The sequence below is a fragment of the Salarias fasciatus genome, chromosome 15 (genome assembly GCF_902148845.1).
Source record: "Salarias fasciatus chromosome 15, fSalaFa1.1, whole genome shotgun sequence".
Lineage (NCBI taxonomy): Eukaryota > Metazoa > Chordata > Actinopteri > Blenniiformes > Blenniidae > Salarias > Salarias fasciatus.
In genome coordinates, this window is record NC_043759.1 from 14,933,242 (window position 1) to 14,953,338 (window position 20,097).

The 20,097-nt window shown below is 42.1% G+C and overlaps 1 protein-coding gene across 2 annotated transcripts in view; it reads right to left on the reverse strand.

The window, feature by feature from the left end:
- Positions 1-854: 854 nt before the first annotated feature.
- Positions 855-20,097, reverse strand: part of slc24a4b (solute carrier family 24 member 4b) — a 40,041-nt gene continuing 20,798 nt past the window's right edge. Inside the window, exons 4-17 of one of the 2 annotated variants that reach the window (XM_030109779.1) lie at positions 19,070-19,144; positions 18,899-18,983; positions 18,681-18,784; positions 17,731-17,805; positions 17,616-17,641; positions 17,039-17,092; positions 14,826-14,917; positions 10,207-10,376; positions 9,860-9,995; positions 8,888-9,054; positions 7,397-7,511; positions 6,669-6,781; positions 5,065-5,130; positions 855-4,068 (exon numbers count right to left, since the gene is read on the reverse strand). In XM_030109779.1, coding sequence (XP_029965639.1) covers positions 3,919-4,068; positions 5,065-5,130; positions 6,669-6,781; positions 7,397-7,511; positions 8,888-9,054; positions 9,860-9,995; positions 10,207-10,376; positions 14,826-14,917; positions 17,039-17,092; positions 17,616-17,641; positions 17,731-17,805; positions 18,681-18,784; positions 18,899-18,983; positions 19,070-19,144 — 1,428 coding nt within the window. In that variant the 3' untranslated portion in view covers positions 855-3,918. Of the gene's footprint in view, positions 4,069-5,064; positions 5,131-6,668; positions 6,782-7,396; positions 7,512-8,887; positions 9,055-9,859; positions 10,002-10,206; positions 10,377-14,825; positions 14,918-17,038; positions 17,093-17,615; positions 17,642-17,730; positions 17,806-18,680; positions 18,785-18,898; positions 18,984-19,069; positions 19,145-20,097 lie in introns of both variants that reach the window. The other variant, XM_030109778.1, reaches the window with a different exon arrangement.

Here is a 20,097-nt window from a genome sequence, read left to right on the forward strand (position 1 = left end):
GAATTCAATCACATTGACATGAAGGTGACCATGTAAACGCAGCTACCGTTTGCCTTGTGATGGACTGGCTTCACCCACTGGCAGCTGGCCCTGCCTCCATTACCCAGAAACTCAATTAGATACAGCAGGACAGAGTATGTAGCGATCTATTCTCCACATGGCTTCACCATTGTCTGTCCAATGTCTTAACTTCATATTTAGCATCAATCATTTTATGAGGAAACATTGTGGGCGAAGACTGTATAGAATGTGCCCACAGGCATAAAATACATAAGCAAAAATAACCAACCTTCTGAACGAAAAACTAAACAGTAAAGCAACCTGGACACTGAATTTCCTTTGATAATTCTCAAAGAGCCACATGACACCCACACCTTGAGCATCTTTCTGGGCCAGATCACATGATCCATGTTGGATTTAGCATACGGTTGCCCCTCCTGACGACACAAGCGAATGGGGTTAAGGGGCTTTGCTCATAAACAGTGGTGACCCCTCAGTGATTGGATGTGAACCACCAAATGTTAAGAGTTCAAAAAAAGAAAGCTACATAATTACTAAAAAACAGAGGGCTGAACAGGAAAAGGAAATCAAATGGAACCAATATGTTCTTGCTGTGATGAATAAACAGCACAAGCAACAGATACATGTACAAATGGCTTCATTTAATTTCAGTATTTCACAAACAATCCAAGAACTTATGAGACAAATGTACAGGAATTATTTTGCCATTTTATTTTTTTTTTCTTCACATTATTGCTTTACAGTAAAATGCATTGGTTGGATATGTCCAGTATAGCAAGACAATACATTCATATAAGTTATACAGATGTCCTCAATGTTTTTTTTTTCTTTTTATAGTAACTAACTTTACATTAAATATATTTTTTATTCATTTATTATTCTTGACAAACAACTCCCACATCACATTGAGCTCACAGTGCATCAGGTCGCATTCAATCAAGAAATACATACCAGTCCTCTCGTGTTAACTTGCCATTTCTTGTGTGTGTGTGTGTCCTAAAGTGTGTGCGTTTATTTTATTTTTTTTCATTTTACACAGGATTTCCATACAATCTGGATTTACACAGAGCTACAACAAGTATGGCATCTGAATTCTACTTTTTTTCCCTCCCCCTCCTCTTTCACAAAAGAGGTGAATTGGTAACAAAGACTCGAACAGCCGGTGAGAACGTACGCTGCGTGCCAAGACTGGGACGAAGAGAGGAGCCGTGTCTGAACCCTGCTGTGGCGGGAAAACCACAAAAAACCTGGCAAACCCAGGACATGACCACACAGAGCAATAAGAAATAAAATATACACGAAAAAAAATTTCAACACTGCACATTCTGAATCAACCCGAGTACAGTACAGACATGCCTTCTATACAGAAAGCATAAAAAGGAGGCCGTTTATGTACAGAAGTCCCCGCTGAAAAGCATAGAGAGAGAGAAAGAGAGAGAGAGAAGCGATGTTGTACAAGATGTCAGCGGTTGTGAGGAAAGGTCTGTAGGCCCTGTGTGGTCACCTCCAATCAATAAACAACCATTTGAACCCTGACAGAGGAACAGCTTAAAGGGGTCCACCTCTTTTTTTTTTTTGAAAAAAATGGGAGGGAAAAAAAAAATCTTTAGTCTGCTCTCAATCAGGACTTTTGAAAAACGTCAAAGTCCAGACAGCAGGTGAGAAAAGCCATCGTCCGTCCGCGCCGTGTTCCCTCGGTCAGCTCCAGTTGGCAGAGAGTTAATGCCCTTGTGCAACAATGGAAAGACAAAAAAAAAAAAAGGAAAAACCGAACTTCCCACAATGCCGCTGCTCTGGACAAAAATCAATCCTTTTGCACCAAACGCACACCTGTGAGCTCACACATCAAGTACTACTAGACAAACTGACGTCACATCTCCATGGGATCCCCCCTCGTCTTTATATGGCAACCTTGAAAGGGGGCCTTCTGTCACATAAACTCTTCACATTGAGATTGCATATACAAGAGCCTGCTGCCCGAGAGCGGCAGAGGAATATTTTCAACACCCAGACACGCCGCTTCAGTCTCCGCACTCCTCACAGGCATTTTTGCATGATGTCAAAACGTCTGGATTGCAGTGTAGCTCATAGCTGCCGGTTTTTGTAAAATGGGCAGGGCGGTGTCCGTGGAGACCGCCCGACAGGCCCTCAGCCTTTTGCTGTGCTGTGGAGGAGCTGCGTTTTAATGTCCCAGCATGCACTGCAGACAGAGGCGGGTGTGCTCATGTTTAACGAGTTTCCAGTCTGTTCGAGAAGTCCAGGGCCCGGTGTGACAAATGTGGTGTGGGGCCCCTCTTTTGGAGCGCGCACACACAATGTTCTCTTGCACGCACAGTCAAACAGACACATATACACTGAAAATACACACGCACAGAAGGAAGCACTAGTTGATTCAGAATGAGAGGACGGCTGTTAAAGTGCAATATCTACATGTAACTCAAAAATCACGACACCACCACCACCATTCTCTGTTGTCCATCTCCAAGTTTCCCTGATAACCGGTGGATGTGGTCACACCCCTGAACTGGGTAGAAGGGCTGCAGTAGCCCCTGCTGGCCACAGGGTGTTATAGCAGACAGTGTTGAGAACCGCCAGGCTTCTTTGCATTATTTTTGAACAACTTCCCTCATGCTGCTTCTCAAAATGAGAACAAGTCACCTGATGATAGGAAAGATTAGATGTGTCCCACAGATCTGGAGCCAGTTTTTATTTTCCTTTTGTTTTTTTTTTTTCTTTAAACCTGGACTTGTGCCGAGGGAAAAGTGGATCGACTCATTGCTGAACAAAAAAAATAACGCCGGGGTGCGAAGTCAACACCGCCAGCCAGATTCCCCTCTGAGTGGTCAAATCTCCTTACAGCACAAAGCAAGAAAAGCGTTTCCATGTGCAATTTGTTTCAGTGAAAAAACAGGCAATGTCCAATATTTGCAACAAGCTCGCCACCGTATTTCGTACTAGACAAAACCTTGTTTTGAAAAAATAAATACAAAAAAAGTGTTTACAAATTTACATTGTGCAGTGCTGCATATGCATAACACGCTCACAGTCAACCGAACAGGACTGTGATGCATCTCGACGCAAGGCGTCCTGACAAAACGGTCTTGTTTCCCCCCCCCCCCCGAAGAAAGCAAAATAGACTTGATCAAGCAGATGAGGGTTGGTAGTTGCACGGGGTCAGTGAAGAGGAGCACTAACAGTATCTGCTCTCTGATGCTAAAGGCCATGCCGGGGGAGCGGGGGGTGTCTGGGGGGGGTTTGTCAGGCCAAGCTGGAGGAGGTTAGCTGCCAAGGACAAGACCCTCCTCCAGGGGGTCAAGAGGGTAAAATGTATGTACGCTTTTCTTTGGGTGCTGGGGAGGGGGGGGGTTAACTTGGTGGATCTGTTAGGAGAGCTATCCCCATGTCAGAGTTTTGATTAGTACATGATGGGATCAGTTTCTTCTGATTTGGTTTGTGGAAAGGCTTTGGGAATGATCTGTGTAAATCTACAATGTCAACACGGGAAAATCAACAATCAACAGGGGCACTTATGATTCTGTAGGTCCCCGACATCTAAAAGGCATGCTATATGGGTAGAAAGTCAACAGGCGCACAGAGGAACTAAAGACTTTACTGCAGTAACAGGCAACGCCCACAAAAAAAGGGCATTCAGGGCCGGCACTGTGTGATAAAGAGGACAAACCGGGGAAAAAGAATGTATTCCACTCTAACAGCGTACGTCTTCATGAGGAACTTAGATTTATGTTTGACAATAAAGGATTTAAAAAAAAAAATCTCTGCAAGGGAGGAGAAAAACAGTCTGCACATAGGTCCATTATTATTGAAAAAAAAAAAAAAAAGTTGGGGGTTTCTATGGTGCCATTGAGGTTTTGGTATTTGGAGGCTCTATGCTGTGCTCTAATCCTCTATGCACATGGGGAGGTTGACGAAGGTGAAGACGTTATATTCGATCATGATGGAGAAGCAGAGGAAAACGGCGTACAGGACCAAAACGTATATGCCCAGCCTGACGTCCAGCTGCCATTTGTTCACGTGGATTCCCAGCACCTGCACACAGACATACACACACACACAAAGAAAAATGTCTCAGCGAGTTCTGAGAAAGCAATTGAATGTGTAAAATATTCCTGTGTTCTTAAAAATGAATTTGATCATCCGAGACCATGAGCTTTCATTCAATAGCATGTGTAAATTGAAAAATATCTTAAAATAAGTGAAGTATTCCTATTCTATTTTAAAGCAACTTGAAGGATCGTTTGATTTGTTTTATTTTGTGTTTGTTCAGTTATTAAAATTTTCAATGAGGCACAAGTCCATGGAAAATGTCCCGGAAAATGTGAAGAATCAACCTAAAACCAATGAAGTGTTACAAATTTACACCATCACTTTCTGTGAAAGATCTGAGTAGATCACTTTCATCCCGGCAGTGTCGAGCTCCTGTGAGGAGGCACTCTTCTCTGTTTACTTCTACCATTTAAATTATGCATTTACTTACAGCTCCAGGCAGTGAATGTGTCACTCCTAAGTCTCTAAGACAGGAAGCGGCTGGGACGCGTTTAGTGAGACATCAGTTCAGGAACTCGCCATCGCACAAATAACTGGCAGCTTTTACTGCACATAATAGTTTGAGTGACAATGAGTGTTTGTTGGCCGCTGGTTACGTGGGAAACACACACTTCGTGCCGCAATGTGAAGCAGCTGTTGTGTCCAGCTGTCCAATGGCAGCTCTAACTTGCCATGAAGCAGCAGTTTTATCTTTTTTTTTTTTTGTGTCTCACATTTCGGTTTCTCAGTGGAAAGCAGTCGGATGTTTCAACGGCAACAATGTTTTCACATTTCCATGAACCAATTACATAACTTGGTGCAGTCACTGTTGCATAACACTGATAAGTGTAGCCAAACTGGGACGCTACTTACTCATGTAGAAACACTGGCTCTTCTCTTTGAACATGAGCAGTGTGACAACAATGAACCAGATTATTGCTTCTGAAAGTGTTAAATTCAGCTTCAGTGGATCGTAAACGTCACAGATTATGTGCTCACCGTGAGGGCCACAGAGCCCAGCAGAAGCACCACCGAGTACACCAGCCCCCGACTGTTGATCATCACCTGGAACAAACAGACGGTGAGAAGAGCCACTCATCTGGATCATGAGGCAGCAGCTATATTAGGGCGCATGTAAGGTATTTTGGAAAAATAGTTGTTAGTATAAAAAAATTATTTAAAAAAACTTAAAGGTGCTGTAGGCAGGATTTTGCTAGTCAATGCTAATTTTTCTGTGTTTTCTTTGGATTAAATGTTAGAGTATCCATTGATAATCCTTTAGGAGTGTAGCATAATTGTACTACCGCGAGGGCGCAGCGATTTCATCTGTCTCTGTTCTGAGCTGAAAAGGAATCTTGACAGCTCCAGGTATCTTTGACCAATCAGAAGAGCCCCGGAGGCTCTAACCGCGATTGGTCAAGGGGCGTTTGTCGCACGTTCTTGAGGGAGGGGCTTAACTTGCGTAAGGGTGTGATGTCAGAGAAAACAGGACAGGATTGGCTGTGCTGGGTTTCAAATCGCCATCTTAGATGGGTCAAATCGCCATCTTGCTTAGGTAAACCTAAGCAAGATGGCGGAGATGCCGAATCCTGCCTACAGCACCTTTAACTTGCAACGAAACTATTCAGAGTTGGAACAAATCACTGCTTTTTTTTTTTTTTTATACACATTGAATAAAACCGAAGCAAAAAATTACCTTCTGCAATAATTTGCAATGCATATATTGCAAAAAGCTGAACTGTGACAGGTCTTACATTTCTGAGCACTATGGATTCATGAAATATTTGACTGCATTACACGGCACTAGCTGGCAATAGATCGTATTTCATGTCATTACTTCTACACAGTATGACATCTCGTGGCAACAGGCCAGAAATAAGGAGCACGAAAATGAAGCAAAAATTAAACAAATAAACCTGTCCAGTTGCATCAAGTTTAAATCTGTTCCAATAAGAGAAAAATCACTGTTATTTGAAAGTACAAAGTAGATGCAATCATGTACTTGAGCGTTTATCACGAATCATACTGCTATTCAGTAGTGGACAGCATTATCATATGTCTAACTGCTTTGGAAGCCTCTTCACATACAGCACTGTGTAAAAGGCTCAGGCTGCTGCTGCTGGTGCTGAAGCAAGAGTGCTTTTTTTCCCTTTTTTATCCGTTGAAGCATACTGCAAAGTGAAACAGCAGGAGAGGAATCATTATTGATGTGACCACCCTTTGCCTTCAAAGCAGCATAAGTTCTTCTCGGCACACTTGCACGGTTCCTGAAGGAACTTGCACAGAGGTTGTTTTAACAAACATCTTAACATCTTGGAGAACAGATCCTTTAGTCAGCTACTGGATGTAGTCAAGTTCAAATCCTTGTTTGTGTTCATTTAAACCCAGACAGGCTCGACTATGGTCTATCAGGTCCCTGTGGGGGCTGCACCAAGACCCCTCGTTCTTCACGCTGAAGGTAGTTCTTAATAAACTGTCTGAATTGATTTTCCTCTGCTGCTGAACACATTTGGAGCCAATTGGATGCCTTCCTACTGGCATTGCATGATGAATAAACAGTATTATATCAAAGGTGGGCCATAGGGATACGGAACGAGCCTCACCTCAGACCCATAGCTGACACACATGGTCTGTATCGCCCAGGGAACCCCGAGACCCACAAGGATATCAAACACGTTACTGCCAATAGTATTCGACACGGCCATGTCTCCCAAACCTGCAAACAAAAAGCAGAGCACAAATCAAAGCTTCCTTCTCGACTTTCGGGTCAAACGAAACCCTTTTATTTCCAACTGTTCTGCAGATCTGTACCTTCTGATATCCGCCAGGGCCCTAACCTTATTCAGCTGGGAGAGCGGTGACGCAGGCCTGCACTGTGATATCTATAAACAGCGCTGCACTATTTTCTCTTGTTCCGATGATCTGGAGTACTTGGCACGTCCTCACAGTGTGCTTCCTTGCACACACGAGAGGACTGACACGTCTTTGCACTAGTTTTCTGAAAGTTATCAAAGTCCATATCCGGACAACCTCTACATCTGTAAATGCATGTTAAGCTTTCAATCTGCACAATAATAGTAACCCAATTTATTGTGAGTAGACTACAGTTTGATGTACCTGCATAAAAAGAAAAGGGCTGCTGAAAGTGATTTCGCCTCAAACTACAGGACTGTTTATTCGAATAGCTTACACAACTCACCATCAGGGAACATCAAAGTTATTGGAAGAATAAAAGAAGGATGTCTGGGCGGACAGGAGCTATTAAAAGCGCATCATGTAACCACAACATCCACGGCTGGAATCGAGCGCTGTTATAAAGGGAAAGCTGTACCTTGCCGGGCCACGATGAGACTGGCTATGCAGTCTGGGACGCTGGTGCCTGCTGCCAGGAAAGTAATGCCCATGATAACATCAGGGATTCCCAGAGTGTAGCCAATTATAGTCACCTGAAAACAGGAGGGGAAGGTCAGAGCTCAGGAACCGCACTTAGGAAATGAGGAAAGAAACTTTATTGTTATTTTTATTCATATATTTTCTAAGTAATAGCAAGAAGTCCAAATATGACACGACTCATTATCTCTTCTAACAAGCCACATCTTAGAAAAGAAGAAAAAACAAGGTTTTGGGAGACAAATTGCATTGTTACAGCCTTTTTAAGTTCTATAATATAGATAAAACAGCTGGAGTTACACAGCATAATGGGACAGGAGCACACACTGACTAATGGAAAGCATGGATGTTTAAGTGCATCTTTACTGAACTTCTCAGACGTCTTCTTTTCATATAAATCCTTGTTTATAGTCAAATGTAAGAACTCATGGAGCACCAATACTTTGATACTTTCTGCTCTTAACACACCATAATACAAATATTCATACCGTTTCTTCACATTTTAAACCACAGATGTTCATATTTCTACCAATGTAATTGAATTTCATCTGCCAATGCCAATACACAAGGGGCCTAAAAGGAGAGACTATTACCTCGATAGGAAAAGGAATGTATTAAATGTAATATTGAACAGGGAGAATTAGTTATGTGGAGCAGACAGCAACGCGGTCTAAATTCATGTCCTTACTTAAAATATGCTTCAGGAAAAGAGAGAAATGTCCTTCAAAAGGACTGTCTTTTACATTTTTACATCAAAAGCATTTCAAACACGACTAAAAGTGCTGCATTACTGTGTTTTGTACTCCTGTCCAGTGACATACATGTGTATAATGGTTTTTTTCCTGACGTGTGTCACGTGTACCATTCAGCCCCACCACATTCAAATCCTTTCAGTGGGAGAACAGTAGTTGAAGGTTCATGTTTACTGGATCATGTCTTGCACAGCTGGACAATATTATACATGTTATGTGGGAGTAAAATGATGTATTTAGTTCTTGGTTGAGTCAATATCTATTTTGCTTGCTTTCTATGTATGCTCTCTGGGAAAAAATAAAATAAAATTACAAATCCTTTCAGTGAAATTTGGCAGACTTTAATTGCCCAATACCAACAAAGACCACTGGATAGCACAGTCCTCTTTTCACCATTAACACACAAAAAAAGAAACTTCATTACCATCATAATTATCGAGAAATGATGTGTAATATTTCCCTTGGCTAGCACCAAATTTGAATTTGCAAAAAGGGAAAAACACTATTTTCACATCATAAAAAATGTTTGACCTTTGCTGCTTTAAAAAAAAAGAAAAAAAATTAAAAATTCAGTAATTCTTACTGCAACACTTTTGGGCAGTAAAAATTAAACACCATTTAAATGTTTCACCTTGGAGGGCAACACCAGCAACTGAAAAGTACCGACACGACGCACTCACCATCCACACCATCAAGTAGGAGAAGACGGCAATCCACACAGTCGACAGCACGAAGGACAGCATGAAGTATTTCTCCCAGCGAGGCTTGGCACAGTTGGGCACGGTGAGGTACAGCAAGAGGAGCAGAGGCCACGAGAGAAGCCACTTCACCTTGCTGCCAATGCCTTCTGCAGTAGACGGGCACAAGAGACGAGCATCGTCACAGAATAATCACAGAAAAGCAATTTATAGCAGTTATTTAAGAGCTGAAAATCAGCTTTGAAATAACTTTGGGTTTCTAATAATGGTAATTAAAGCAGAGATGCAGAATATATCACGAAATTAAACTGACGTATCATGTAAAGCATGTTCTGCAAATTCAAAATGAAAGGATTTTAAATATTTAATATATAGGATAAACATATCATCCCATCGGTCGTTTACCACAAACACGAAAAGCTTGAATCCCCATTTCGTTTCAATGAAGCTTTTCACAAGATTACACTTTTAATCTAAGATTTCACCTCCAACACCAAAACCCTTTTCATTTATGTGGCAGTTTTGGCTAATATAAAGTAAAAAACACTTCCAGACACCGAGAGGACTCGGTCCGCTTCATGATCAATCAGATTGCTCCGATTCAGAGTCTTTTCACATCAGCAGTCTGACTGATAAAAGGCCAGGGCGGCTCTGAGCTGTCAAAGAGGGCGATCATTAGCTGGTATATAAGAAGACACCGAGTTATTTGAGTGAAGACATCAATAACTAGTGAAGCAGAAATAAAATTCTGGAGAAGCGCTGTCCAGCTCCAAACTCTTTTAGCACTAATGAAAATCTCCATTTCCAAAAAATCAGCAGCTAACAGCAGGATGTAAAACAGTTTGTGGAATATAACCAATAGGTTAAGATCAGGTCGTTTTTAACCCCTTAACCTATCCATTGATCCATTATCACATTTTACACATTTATCATGGAAATGTATGATTGACGCACTCGGAAGATGAAACGGAGAGATGGTGTCGTTCTCCTCGGCCTCGGTGGGCTTGTCCTCTGGCACGTTTCCATTCTCGATTTCAACTTTCCCATCAATCACTTGTGTCTCCACTCCATTGGCAGCTTGCACCAACTTCTGGCGCTTTCAGAAAAGAGAAACTAAGTCACAGAGCACATGAGCAGACACGCTGCTGCTCCTCACTGCAGATTCACTTCTGCAACTCTAAGTGGAACAGCAAAATATATATATATAGGACATGTGAGAGGAAGATATGTATTCAGAAACACACTCAACACCGTTCACATGGAGGAACTGCAGTTCGTGTAGCAGCAACGGGGCGCTGTACCTCTGTGATGATGAGCCGACTGGCCATACGAAGGCGTGTCTTGGGTCCAAAATGACTGGTGACCATCACACGGAGTCCGGCCTCGGGAAACCTGAACTTTGAAGGGCTGGCGTTCATGATCTCGTCGACCATCACCACCGAGCCGCGGCTGTAAGCCTTAGTGGGCTTGACTGAAGGGATAATTACAGAGATAATACCGCATGAGCTAATGAGTCAGTTCTTAGTTTTTCATTAGAGCATGCTGAGCTGTAAAACAGCTTTTATTAAAATGGTAGAAATCTGAACTTGTGAAACATTGTTCTGATGAATGCTTTAGACCAGGAAGGTTTCAAAGTGTGGAAGCGTGAGGCCGTCCAGAGAGCTCGACCACATTCGCTCTACCCACCCACCAAAACTCACAACGGATAATATCTTCCATTTGAAGGTTAGACTGCCTAATATTTCTAAATCTAACTTTATGTTAGGGTGCCAAAATCAACTTAATTTGATCTCGTTTGGTCAGTATCATGAAAAACAATGGCATAAGAGCCCTGTGTTAGCGCTAACTAACATTTTTGCCAGATTATTTCGCATAGGTTGGTAAAATTTCTGCAACCTTCAGCCTGCATGTTTTCACCTACTTGCCCTCACAGTAGGGGGTTTGACACCAAGGCCATTTAGTATCTGCTATTCTCACAAGAATTGCAGCAACGGACAGATTTAGAAGAGAAGGTGAGGCCCACGTGCCACGTTTAACATCACAGTGATGAAAACACTGCACGCAAAAACATTTGAAGCTTCATAACATCAACAAAATGTCAGAATGGTATCATCATTAGGTATCTTTTCATTTTTCTAACCGATTAAAGTTTTTAGCAATAAGTAAAAATGCTGCAAACAAGGTACAACTCATTTCACACTAGCTTTTAATTAAATGCTGGCGAGCCAACACATAACATTATCTACATTTGTTCATCGATATTTCCCCTGGAGAGCTCTCTGGTGTCATCGGCTGTCCCACACTTTGAAAACGTCTCAAAGCAAATGAAACAGAACCAGTGGGCTTTGTTATTTGTCTTGGAAAACATTTCACTCCTTATGCTTCTAATCCATGATAAAGTCACTTAGAAAAACCTTCCAAGATATAAATTCCTGCTGAGCTGATCCAGTTGCTTTGAGCAGACTCCTCCCTGGATAAATGAGAATACACACAGACACACTTGGTACAGAACAACTTCATTGCTGTGGCCAGTGTTGAGGCTGGATCACTATTCTCATGCGTTAAAGTCTAATCTCAAATAAACCATTTCCTTGTCAGGATCAAGTCTCACAAATTTCATCCAACAATTGGTGGAGGGTTGTCACCAGGTGAAAGAAACCTGGTTTTATTTGTAGCAGAAACGATTATCTGTGCTACAACTCAGACTTCAAAATGTATGTTCAGGCCACGTTAGTAATCCTTACGGTTACTTGCTGGTAAAAGACAAGCGGTCAAGTAGAGAAAGAGGAGTACATAACAAAATAAAAAATATTTCATCCCTCCAGTGCTGCCTGTTCACTCCCCTCATCCCTTTTACAAAAAAAACAAATTAATTAAAAAAGTCCAGCCGAGTTGGTCAGTGTAAAAATATTGTGCACACTTCACACAAGCTCTGGATACTGGACTTCAAATAGCTTTCCCCAAATTGCCTGTAGCAGCTTTTGAAGTCTGCCTACCAGTTGTGAATATTTATGGGCCCAGCAAGATCAATTTCAAAATCTACAATTTGGAAGATATGAACTCTGGCACCTGTGTATCGATGATCACATACTGAGCCATCGGCGGCTGACACATTAAATAAAACACTCTCATTTAGACATATTTTAAAGAGCCTTATCGGCAGGTTCTAACTCCTCATTTGCTCTTTGCTGAGCTATAAGATGCAGCGCGAGGGGAATAAGAAAGTTCTACACTACGCTTATTAGTTTAACACGGCCTTAGTTTTTATTTATTATGCATGCAAGAATGCACATAAATTAACAGCGTAAACAGAGCTGGGATAAACATTTCCTCTTGTGAAATTCATTACCACTTCAGGAGTGAGTGGGTCTACTCCCCAGAGACCGGCAGGAGAAAAGTAGTATGCAAGCAGAAAGAATTGGCACACAGCAGCACAACACTGTTGACAATAAGCAAGAATAAGTTTAGTAAGGCTAAACAGACAGGCACGCTAACGCTAATGCAGCCAAAGTGGGAAGAGTTCAATTTGTCAGAATGATTCAAGGTTGCTGATTAGAAGAGTTTGAAAGGTCAAACGGGCAAGAAAGAAAATAGAGCAGTACGGTGGCGATTAGGAAATTTCACTCAAACACGAAAAAAAAAATGGATTTTTTTTTTTTCTGCCAAAAAGTTTTTAATAAGTTTTAGACCCAAGACAGCAAAGTCCCCTGGTGGAAAACTGCATTACCACAAAAGATTAAAGACTCTTCATTATGCTACTACCATATTAAAAACAGAACATTTGATGTTTTTGCCCAGATAAGCTGTAGCTTTTCACCTACAGAGGCACTGGTGCTCGGAAAATAAATCGAGAGTCATAGCTTTGTAAAACTACCAGAAGAAAAATGTCAAAGGGAAACGTGTCAAAAATGTCTATTTGGGGGAATGCAGTTCACCCAGATCAAAGGACTGATGCTTTCTTGATCTTTTTGTGTGTCTGAATAATCACATCCAACATAAATAGTTTGACATTTTGGGAAATACTTTTATTTCCAATGCCACTCTCATCCTCATGTCAAATATTCATCTACAGCGAGCAACCGGGAAGTTTTTCATACTGCAGCAGGAGCTATATATCAAGATACACATAAAGCTACGTACACAGCTTTAGATCGCTACCAGGCTCAGAATACCGTGACATTAGAAATAACATGGACATACATACAGCTATTCTCAGAGTTTACATACCCTGGGAGAATCAGCAATTTTAGAGGCCTTTTTTTTTTTCAGAAAATATGAATTAGGGGAGAAAAGTAGTTGTTTTTTTTTCCTCCCCACTCATGGACAGTGGTTTTGTGCTACACTGACATTTCTGCGTTCTGAGTCAAGGAGAAAGCAAAATAATTGCCAGTGGATCTGCTGGGAAAGGTAATTGAACTGCAGAAAACGGGAAAGGGATATAAAGGATATCTATTTTATTGAGAATGTTAGTCAGCAGTTTTCAAAGTAATTAGTAAAGTGAAAAATGAAGGATTCTGTTGAAACCAGACCAGACAGGTAGATCAACAAAAATTTCTGCCTCAACTCAAATTTGTTCGGGATGCAAAGAAAAACTCAAATAACTTCAGCTGAAATGCAGAACTCGGGGGGGAAAAAAGTGGCGTGGCTCTTTCAAAATGCACAATAAAGAGGCACTTGAAGAAAAATGGGGCTGCATGGTCGATTTGCCAGAAGAAAGCCATTACCACGGCATTTCCATTGTGAAACACGGAGGCGGTTCACTGATGCTTTGGGGATGTCTGAATTACAAAGGCACAGGAAACTTAACTCAAAAACTAATGGCAAGATGAATTCAGCGTGCTCCGCATGGGAAGTACTCTCATCACCAATCGACAGCAAATGTCAGCCCGTCGTTGGCTGAAGCAGAATAAAGTGAAGGCTCTGGAGCAGCCATCTCGCTCTCCTGACCTCAATATCATTGAGCCACTCTGGGAAATTCTCAAGTGTGCAATTCATGCAAGACAGCCCAAACATTTACAGGAGCTGGAGCATTTTTGCCAAGAAGAACGGGCATCTGAGAAAATAAAGAGCCTCATCCACAATTTAAAACAATTCAAGCTGTCATTGACATTAAAGAGGCCAATGCACAGTATTAGGATGTGGGGTATATAAATTATTATTATTGCTTCTATTGTCATTGTGATTGTAAAAGAGGAAGCACTTTAATAAGAAATGGCTTCACCCAACTGCCAACCATGAGGGAAAGAAAGGTTTTTGTGCTACCATTCATATTCTCTGAAAAATGGCCAAGGGTGTGTAAAAATCTACTGCTCGATGTGCAGCGACAGCTCACACATGAGCAAGCTCTAAACAAACAGCAAACAGTAAGACTGGTTTAAAACCATATGAGAAAGATTTCTTAGATTTGTGACTTGTAACTGTATTTAAGAGCACATAATCCAAACTAGGATTATTCTTGAAATGTCAGCATATTTCGACGACAATGGTATTGATCCATATATTCATCAATAACACACAAATGCATACGATGAGCTGACGGTAAATACAACCTGTAAATATTTGTCACATGAGGATGATGAAGTCAGATAACAGATGACCGTATAATCGCTCTCCAAAATGTTCAACTATTGTTCTGGGGTGATTTCTTAGCAGAAGGTGAAAGCTGAAGCAGTTTTGAGTTAAGCAGAAAGAAGCGAAGCCACCGACCCTTCAGCAGGAGGAAACATCCACCGTCTTTCCACAGAATTAGCCTCGGATCATCTATTTCACGGTTCAGGACCTCCTTTCAACACACATTATATCTGCATTTCCTGGCAGTGAGTATTCAGGAGGGGGGACCAGCCTGTCTGATTAACCTTACCTGCCGAGAGTAATGGTGATGACGGGTCGTCATCCCAAACATGATCATAACTAGTATTACCGTCCTCCATCTCACTGCTGGCAGCAGCGTTACCATTGGCCACGTTTTTGTTCGATTTCCCCATGAAAAATTTCTGCATGCTGGAGTTGAACCTAGTAAGCAGATGGAAGATAATTCATTAAATTAGAGCTACTCCAGTAGTTTGGAGTCCAAACTGGGGGAAGTAAGAGCAAACAAGAGGTGACATTCAGTGTCAGGATTCATACTTCTGAACATGCTTCAGATGAAAGGCTGCGGCACGTTTGAAATATTGCATAATTAACCAAAAGAACCTGCTTACTCTTATTAGATGTATAGAATTTACAGTTCAGGTGGCCTACTTTACTGAAATAAAAAAAACAGCATCAGCATTACGCTATATTAAATTGGCTGGGGTGTGCTGTTCTGGATCAGAGCGGAAAAGGAGGAGAAAGTAAAGAAATACATTTTAAAAAGTTCCCAGAAGGCACCCGCACAGCTTTCATCAGCCACACAGACCTTCAGTAAGACCATCTGAGTGCCATTACATGAAAATGGAGCGAATGCTGCAAACACCGGCACTGCCTTTGAACGTGGTGCTTTCAGCTTAGCCAGAGCCAACTCTATCCCCTCAGCACCTTCACGCACCAACAGTCTACTTCAAAAAGAGCTTATTGATGACTGGATAACAGTTTGCTTCATTCTGGTTTTCATTTTCACCATTTGGTTTGAGTTTTTGTTCCTTGTCTGATCAGAGAATAAAGCCTTCAACAGACGATTCTAGTAGTCTTTTCGGTTTACTAGCTGCTCGCTTGTGCAACATGAATGAACTTAGTCCTGACAGGAGGTGCGATCACACTATTTCTGGTACTGTTTATCTCAGGCCGTCTAGGCTGAACGACGGCAAGAACTATCGTCCTCAAACCCGTCACACTGTACAACATATGAACACTGATTTTAGACCTTGAATAAAGATTTCACACAAGTAGCACAACATTTCCCCTTCAACCTTTAATCACGAAAATGGCTAGTCTAAATAACAAGAACTAACTTGTAACTAAAACGTCTCAAACTACTCGCTATTTGCTACTTTATAGCTGTTTGGTACATTGCATCCCCAATGTCGGGCTTTCAGTTCACTTACAGTTTCATAGATTAATAGATTTTAATACCAAATTAATTCAACCATAAGAAGGTGTGGCTGATCAGTCATGACTCAGGATGACATGGTGTAGAATTTCATAAAAATACACATAAACAACACTACTGAAACACAAAAACATGTTTCATTTCTCGTAGACATAAACATACGGATGAATACTATGGATTAAAAATCAAAAACTCACAAACTGAAAGATTTGAAGACTGATTTGAGCTTCAAGAATTATTACTTTATTACATATTTTCTTGCCATTAGATGGTCGGCTGTGTCATATGTCAGCTGTTTTGCTGGAGAGAAAATATCTCATCCGAGCCCTGGAAGGTGACCTCGGGAGCACCGACGGCGCTATATAAAGCCCACTCTACTCCATTTTGACTGGAACGGCCCGAAATGGTCAGCGGATATTTTGGGAGAAGGGAGACATATGACAGCACATCCTACAGTAAGCACTTCTTCCCTCCAAATGAGAAAGGAGAGGAGTGATCCAGTTAAGCCGGTGCTCTTAGCCACTGCAGAGGGAAAAAGATTAAACTCTTATGGCGGGGAGAGAGCAGACTGCTGCTGAGTGTAGCGCAGATTATCAGCTGGACAGAGACGGCGGCATCAGCGCACGGCGACGCGGTTGGTATTATTCTGTTTGGGCTGTAAGGACACAAATGTGGTCTAATGGAGTCTGTGTGGCTGGACTAAGAGTTGATGGACAGGCCTCTGGTAAAAAGATGACAGACACACCCCACTACAATCTTTTTACGACAAAACAACTAAAATACTCGAATGATTTGGTTGAAACAAATGCATCATGTATGTCATGGTCTTTAAGTATAAGATATTTAGATCCAGAAGATAAAACATCCCAGAATTGCAGTTTAAAAGTGCACTTTGCTGTAGCTTAATTAGCCATTTGACCAAGATTTCCCAGCAGGAGGCTCCTGGGCTGAGTCTGCTGTTAACATCTGGGCCGGGGACATGAGCGAGACACTCCCCTCCAGCTGGAGACCCACCGCTCTCCTGCTCACAGGTGGTTGAGTCGAGCAAAGCCAAATGTGTCACCAGGGCTGCTCAAAGAGTTATAAACACAGTGTGCTCAACTTACTTCATGACCAGGATGTATCCTGCATACATGACCACCAGCACCAGACTCTCCCACCTGACGCAAGGAAACACACGGGAACAACAAACTGAAGCAGTCACGAGCAAGTTTGAAATCTATTTCTGCATTGCAGTTTCTCAAGGTTTTGTCTAAAAGCGACAAATCTTGTGAGGGAACATTCATAGCACCTGCTGTAAGAACTTTAAAACAGAAGTTACTGTACATCCGCAATGAGGAACTAACAAAGCTTGACCTTAAAATTATCATTTTCCAAATTGCAAATTTTCTCGAGGTTGCATTTTTCATGTTTAAAGCTGAGAAAATCATTTCTCTTGGAAAGTGACCATTAGTACGTGGCCGTGAGCCAGTTACTGAATAATGAGAAATGATAGGAGCAGAGAAGCACTGAGCAAGGTCAGCTGCTGCAGCTCCAAGCTAAAAGCTATCACAGGCAGACGGACCGCCTCGGGACAATCATTTAACCACACGTTTTTTTGTTTAAATCACGAGTGACAAAATATTGACTCCTGTTTTCTACTGAAGTTAAAACTGCCTCAATACAGTTCAAGTGGAAACTTACCAAACAATCTTCTCGTCGTAGATGAACTGAAAAATTTAAAGTAAATAAACATTACTGGGGATTACCAAAAAATAACTCAGTCATTAAATGTATTTGGTGAATTTAGAAAACTTACTGCGATCAAAGCCACGACAGAGAGGATGTAGTAGAAGGAGTCCCTGAACACGGCCCACCAGGTCAAGATCACCACCTGAGGAATTCACAGGGAAAAGTCACGTTCGTGTCTTTCCGTCAAGGCAGTAGAGCTCTCCTGATGGATCTTTCTATTTTCGCTTTATACGTTATGTAAATAAAGAAACCCAAGAAGCGACGGCGTATCTTCAATTTCTCATAGGAGGACCTTAAAAAGGGAGATATAACCTGCAAAATTTAGCAATTTTCAATATAATGTCTTCAATCATTACTTTACAGACATCTTTGATGATAAATCATTTACTGTCCGACGCCCTTGGTGTTAAACGCTCCAGAGCGTAAATACTGCATAGAAGACCGTTTTTCCAGGAAAACTGTTTGCTGTTTAGAATGTGTCCACAGTCGCACTGTACAATCTCAAATTCAGAGTTCAAACTCTAACTACTTTGTTTTTTGGAAAAATCACATAAAAATCAAACCCATACTGACATGAGTCTGAAGGCGACTACTGTCTCAGGTTGTTTATAACATGTTTTTTTTTAATTATTCATCAGATCTGGTCATTTTCAAAATTTATTTACACCAACATCATGTGTTCATATTAAACCACAGCAAACAGGAGTTATTCGGCATCTGCAGAGAATTTTTTAGGGCGTTTTTGTTAATGCATATCGTCAAGAGCACTTAATATGTAAATTAAACCAGCTGCAAAAGCTTTGAGAATATGAATTGTGATTTGTTTACACCTCAAGAGTTTACTTCTTTTTTCACTCAAACCAGATCTGAGGAAACTAATTGAAGCAGATGGCTTTGTTTCCCCTCAGCTAAAAACTTCTGGCACACATGTGCTGCTCCGCCGTCTATAAATAAAAAGAATGATGCAGCCGCAGCGGCGCATCCCTCCCTCTCGTTGGTGCACGCGCACACACACACCTGTCCGGCAAAGATCCCACAGACCCCGATGATGCACAGGATGTTGAAGACCGCCGAGCCCACGATGGTCCCCACCCCCACATCTCCATGTGTGATGAAGACACCTGCACACGAGGGGGGCAAAGCAGTCAGGATCGGCAGCGACAGCAACCATCTGGGAACGTCTTGAGTGTGTGCACATGCTGCACACGTGCGATTGTGTTTGTGCGAGCGTGTACCGATGACAGATGCAAAAAGCTCTGGTGCAGAACTGCCAGCTGCCATAAAGGTTGCTCCCGCAACATCTTCACTCAAATCCAATTTCTGCAGAAATACAGCAAAGTCTGTTATTTACACAGACAAAAACAATGCTTCGAGTGTAGCTCGGGAAGATTAGACCTCTGCAGTACCTCACAGATTTTCTCCAGCGATGTCACAAAGTATTCGTCACATGTTATGGCGAGGGCCAGAAACATGTAGAGAGTCTACAGACAGAACGAGAGGTTACTTCTCAGTGGGGTTTGCGACAAGAGCAAGAAAAAGAAAAGTGTGGGCTTCAGTATGAATACAGCCTAAATCGGTAGAGATCATTATCAGCGCTGAATATTATCCTGCTAAAAGGTGAAAGCGACCCTTCCGGCACCACAGGGCACCAACTGAAACTGAACCTGCATTCAACTCGGATGTCAATTCCGTGGCTCACACTTTCCCCTTACAGACGAGGAAAATCTGAGATCTGCATACTCCGGCCGCTGTGGAGGAAGGAGCCTGTTTCAGCAGCTGAAGGCAGATCTATAAATTATAGATCAGCTGTGACGACATCAGGCCCGGCAGCCCTGACAGGCATGCTCTGCTCTATGCTATCCACAGGGGGCAGTGCAAGACCACAGTGCAAACACACCGACCCCCTCGAGCACTGTGGCCTCTCCTCAGCTGTGAATCCAGGACAAGACTGAGGCAAATGGCCAAAGTGGAGCGCACACAGTTCAGGAGTGCAGGTTTAGTTTACAGGCCCTCAACTCAAACATCAGGTTTTGTCGCATTTCAAGTTGTTGGAACTGTTAAAGAAAGGTGATGAAGAGACTGCAGGCAGGGTGGGATGGAGGGATGGACAGATGGATGGGAGAGAGATGGAGGTCCCAGATAGGTTAAAAGAGAAGGCCTACAGGAAGGTGAAACCACCTCTGATGTGCTGTTTAGAGACGCTGATGGAAATACAGGAAGCTGGAGGTGACAGAGCTGAGAATGAGCACATAAGAGGAAAAATGAGAAACGCAACATAATTCTCTCATGTTTACAGGTAAAAGGATGCCAGGTGAGAGAAGATGAAGGCCAGTGAGGAGGTGCGTGGATGCAGGGACATTGCTGTGAGGGAGAAGAATACGGGAGGTAGAGGGAAGGACAGAAAAAAAAATATCCACTGTGGCAACAGACAAAA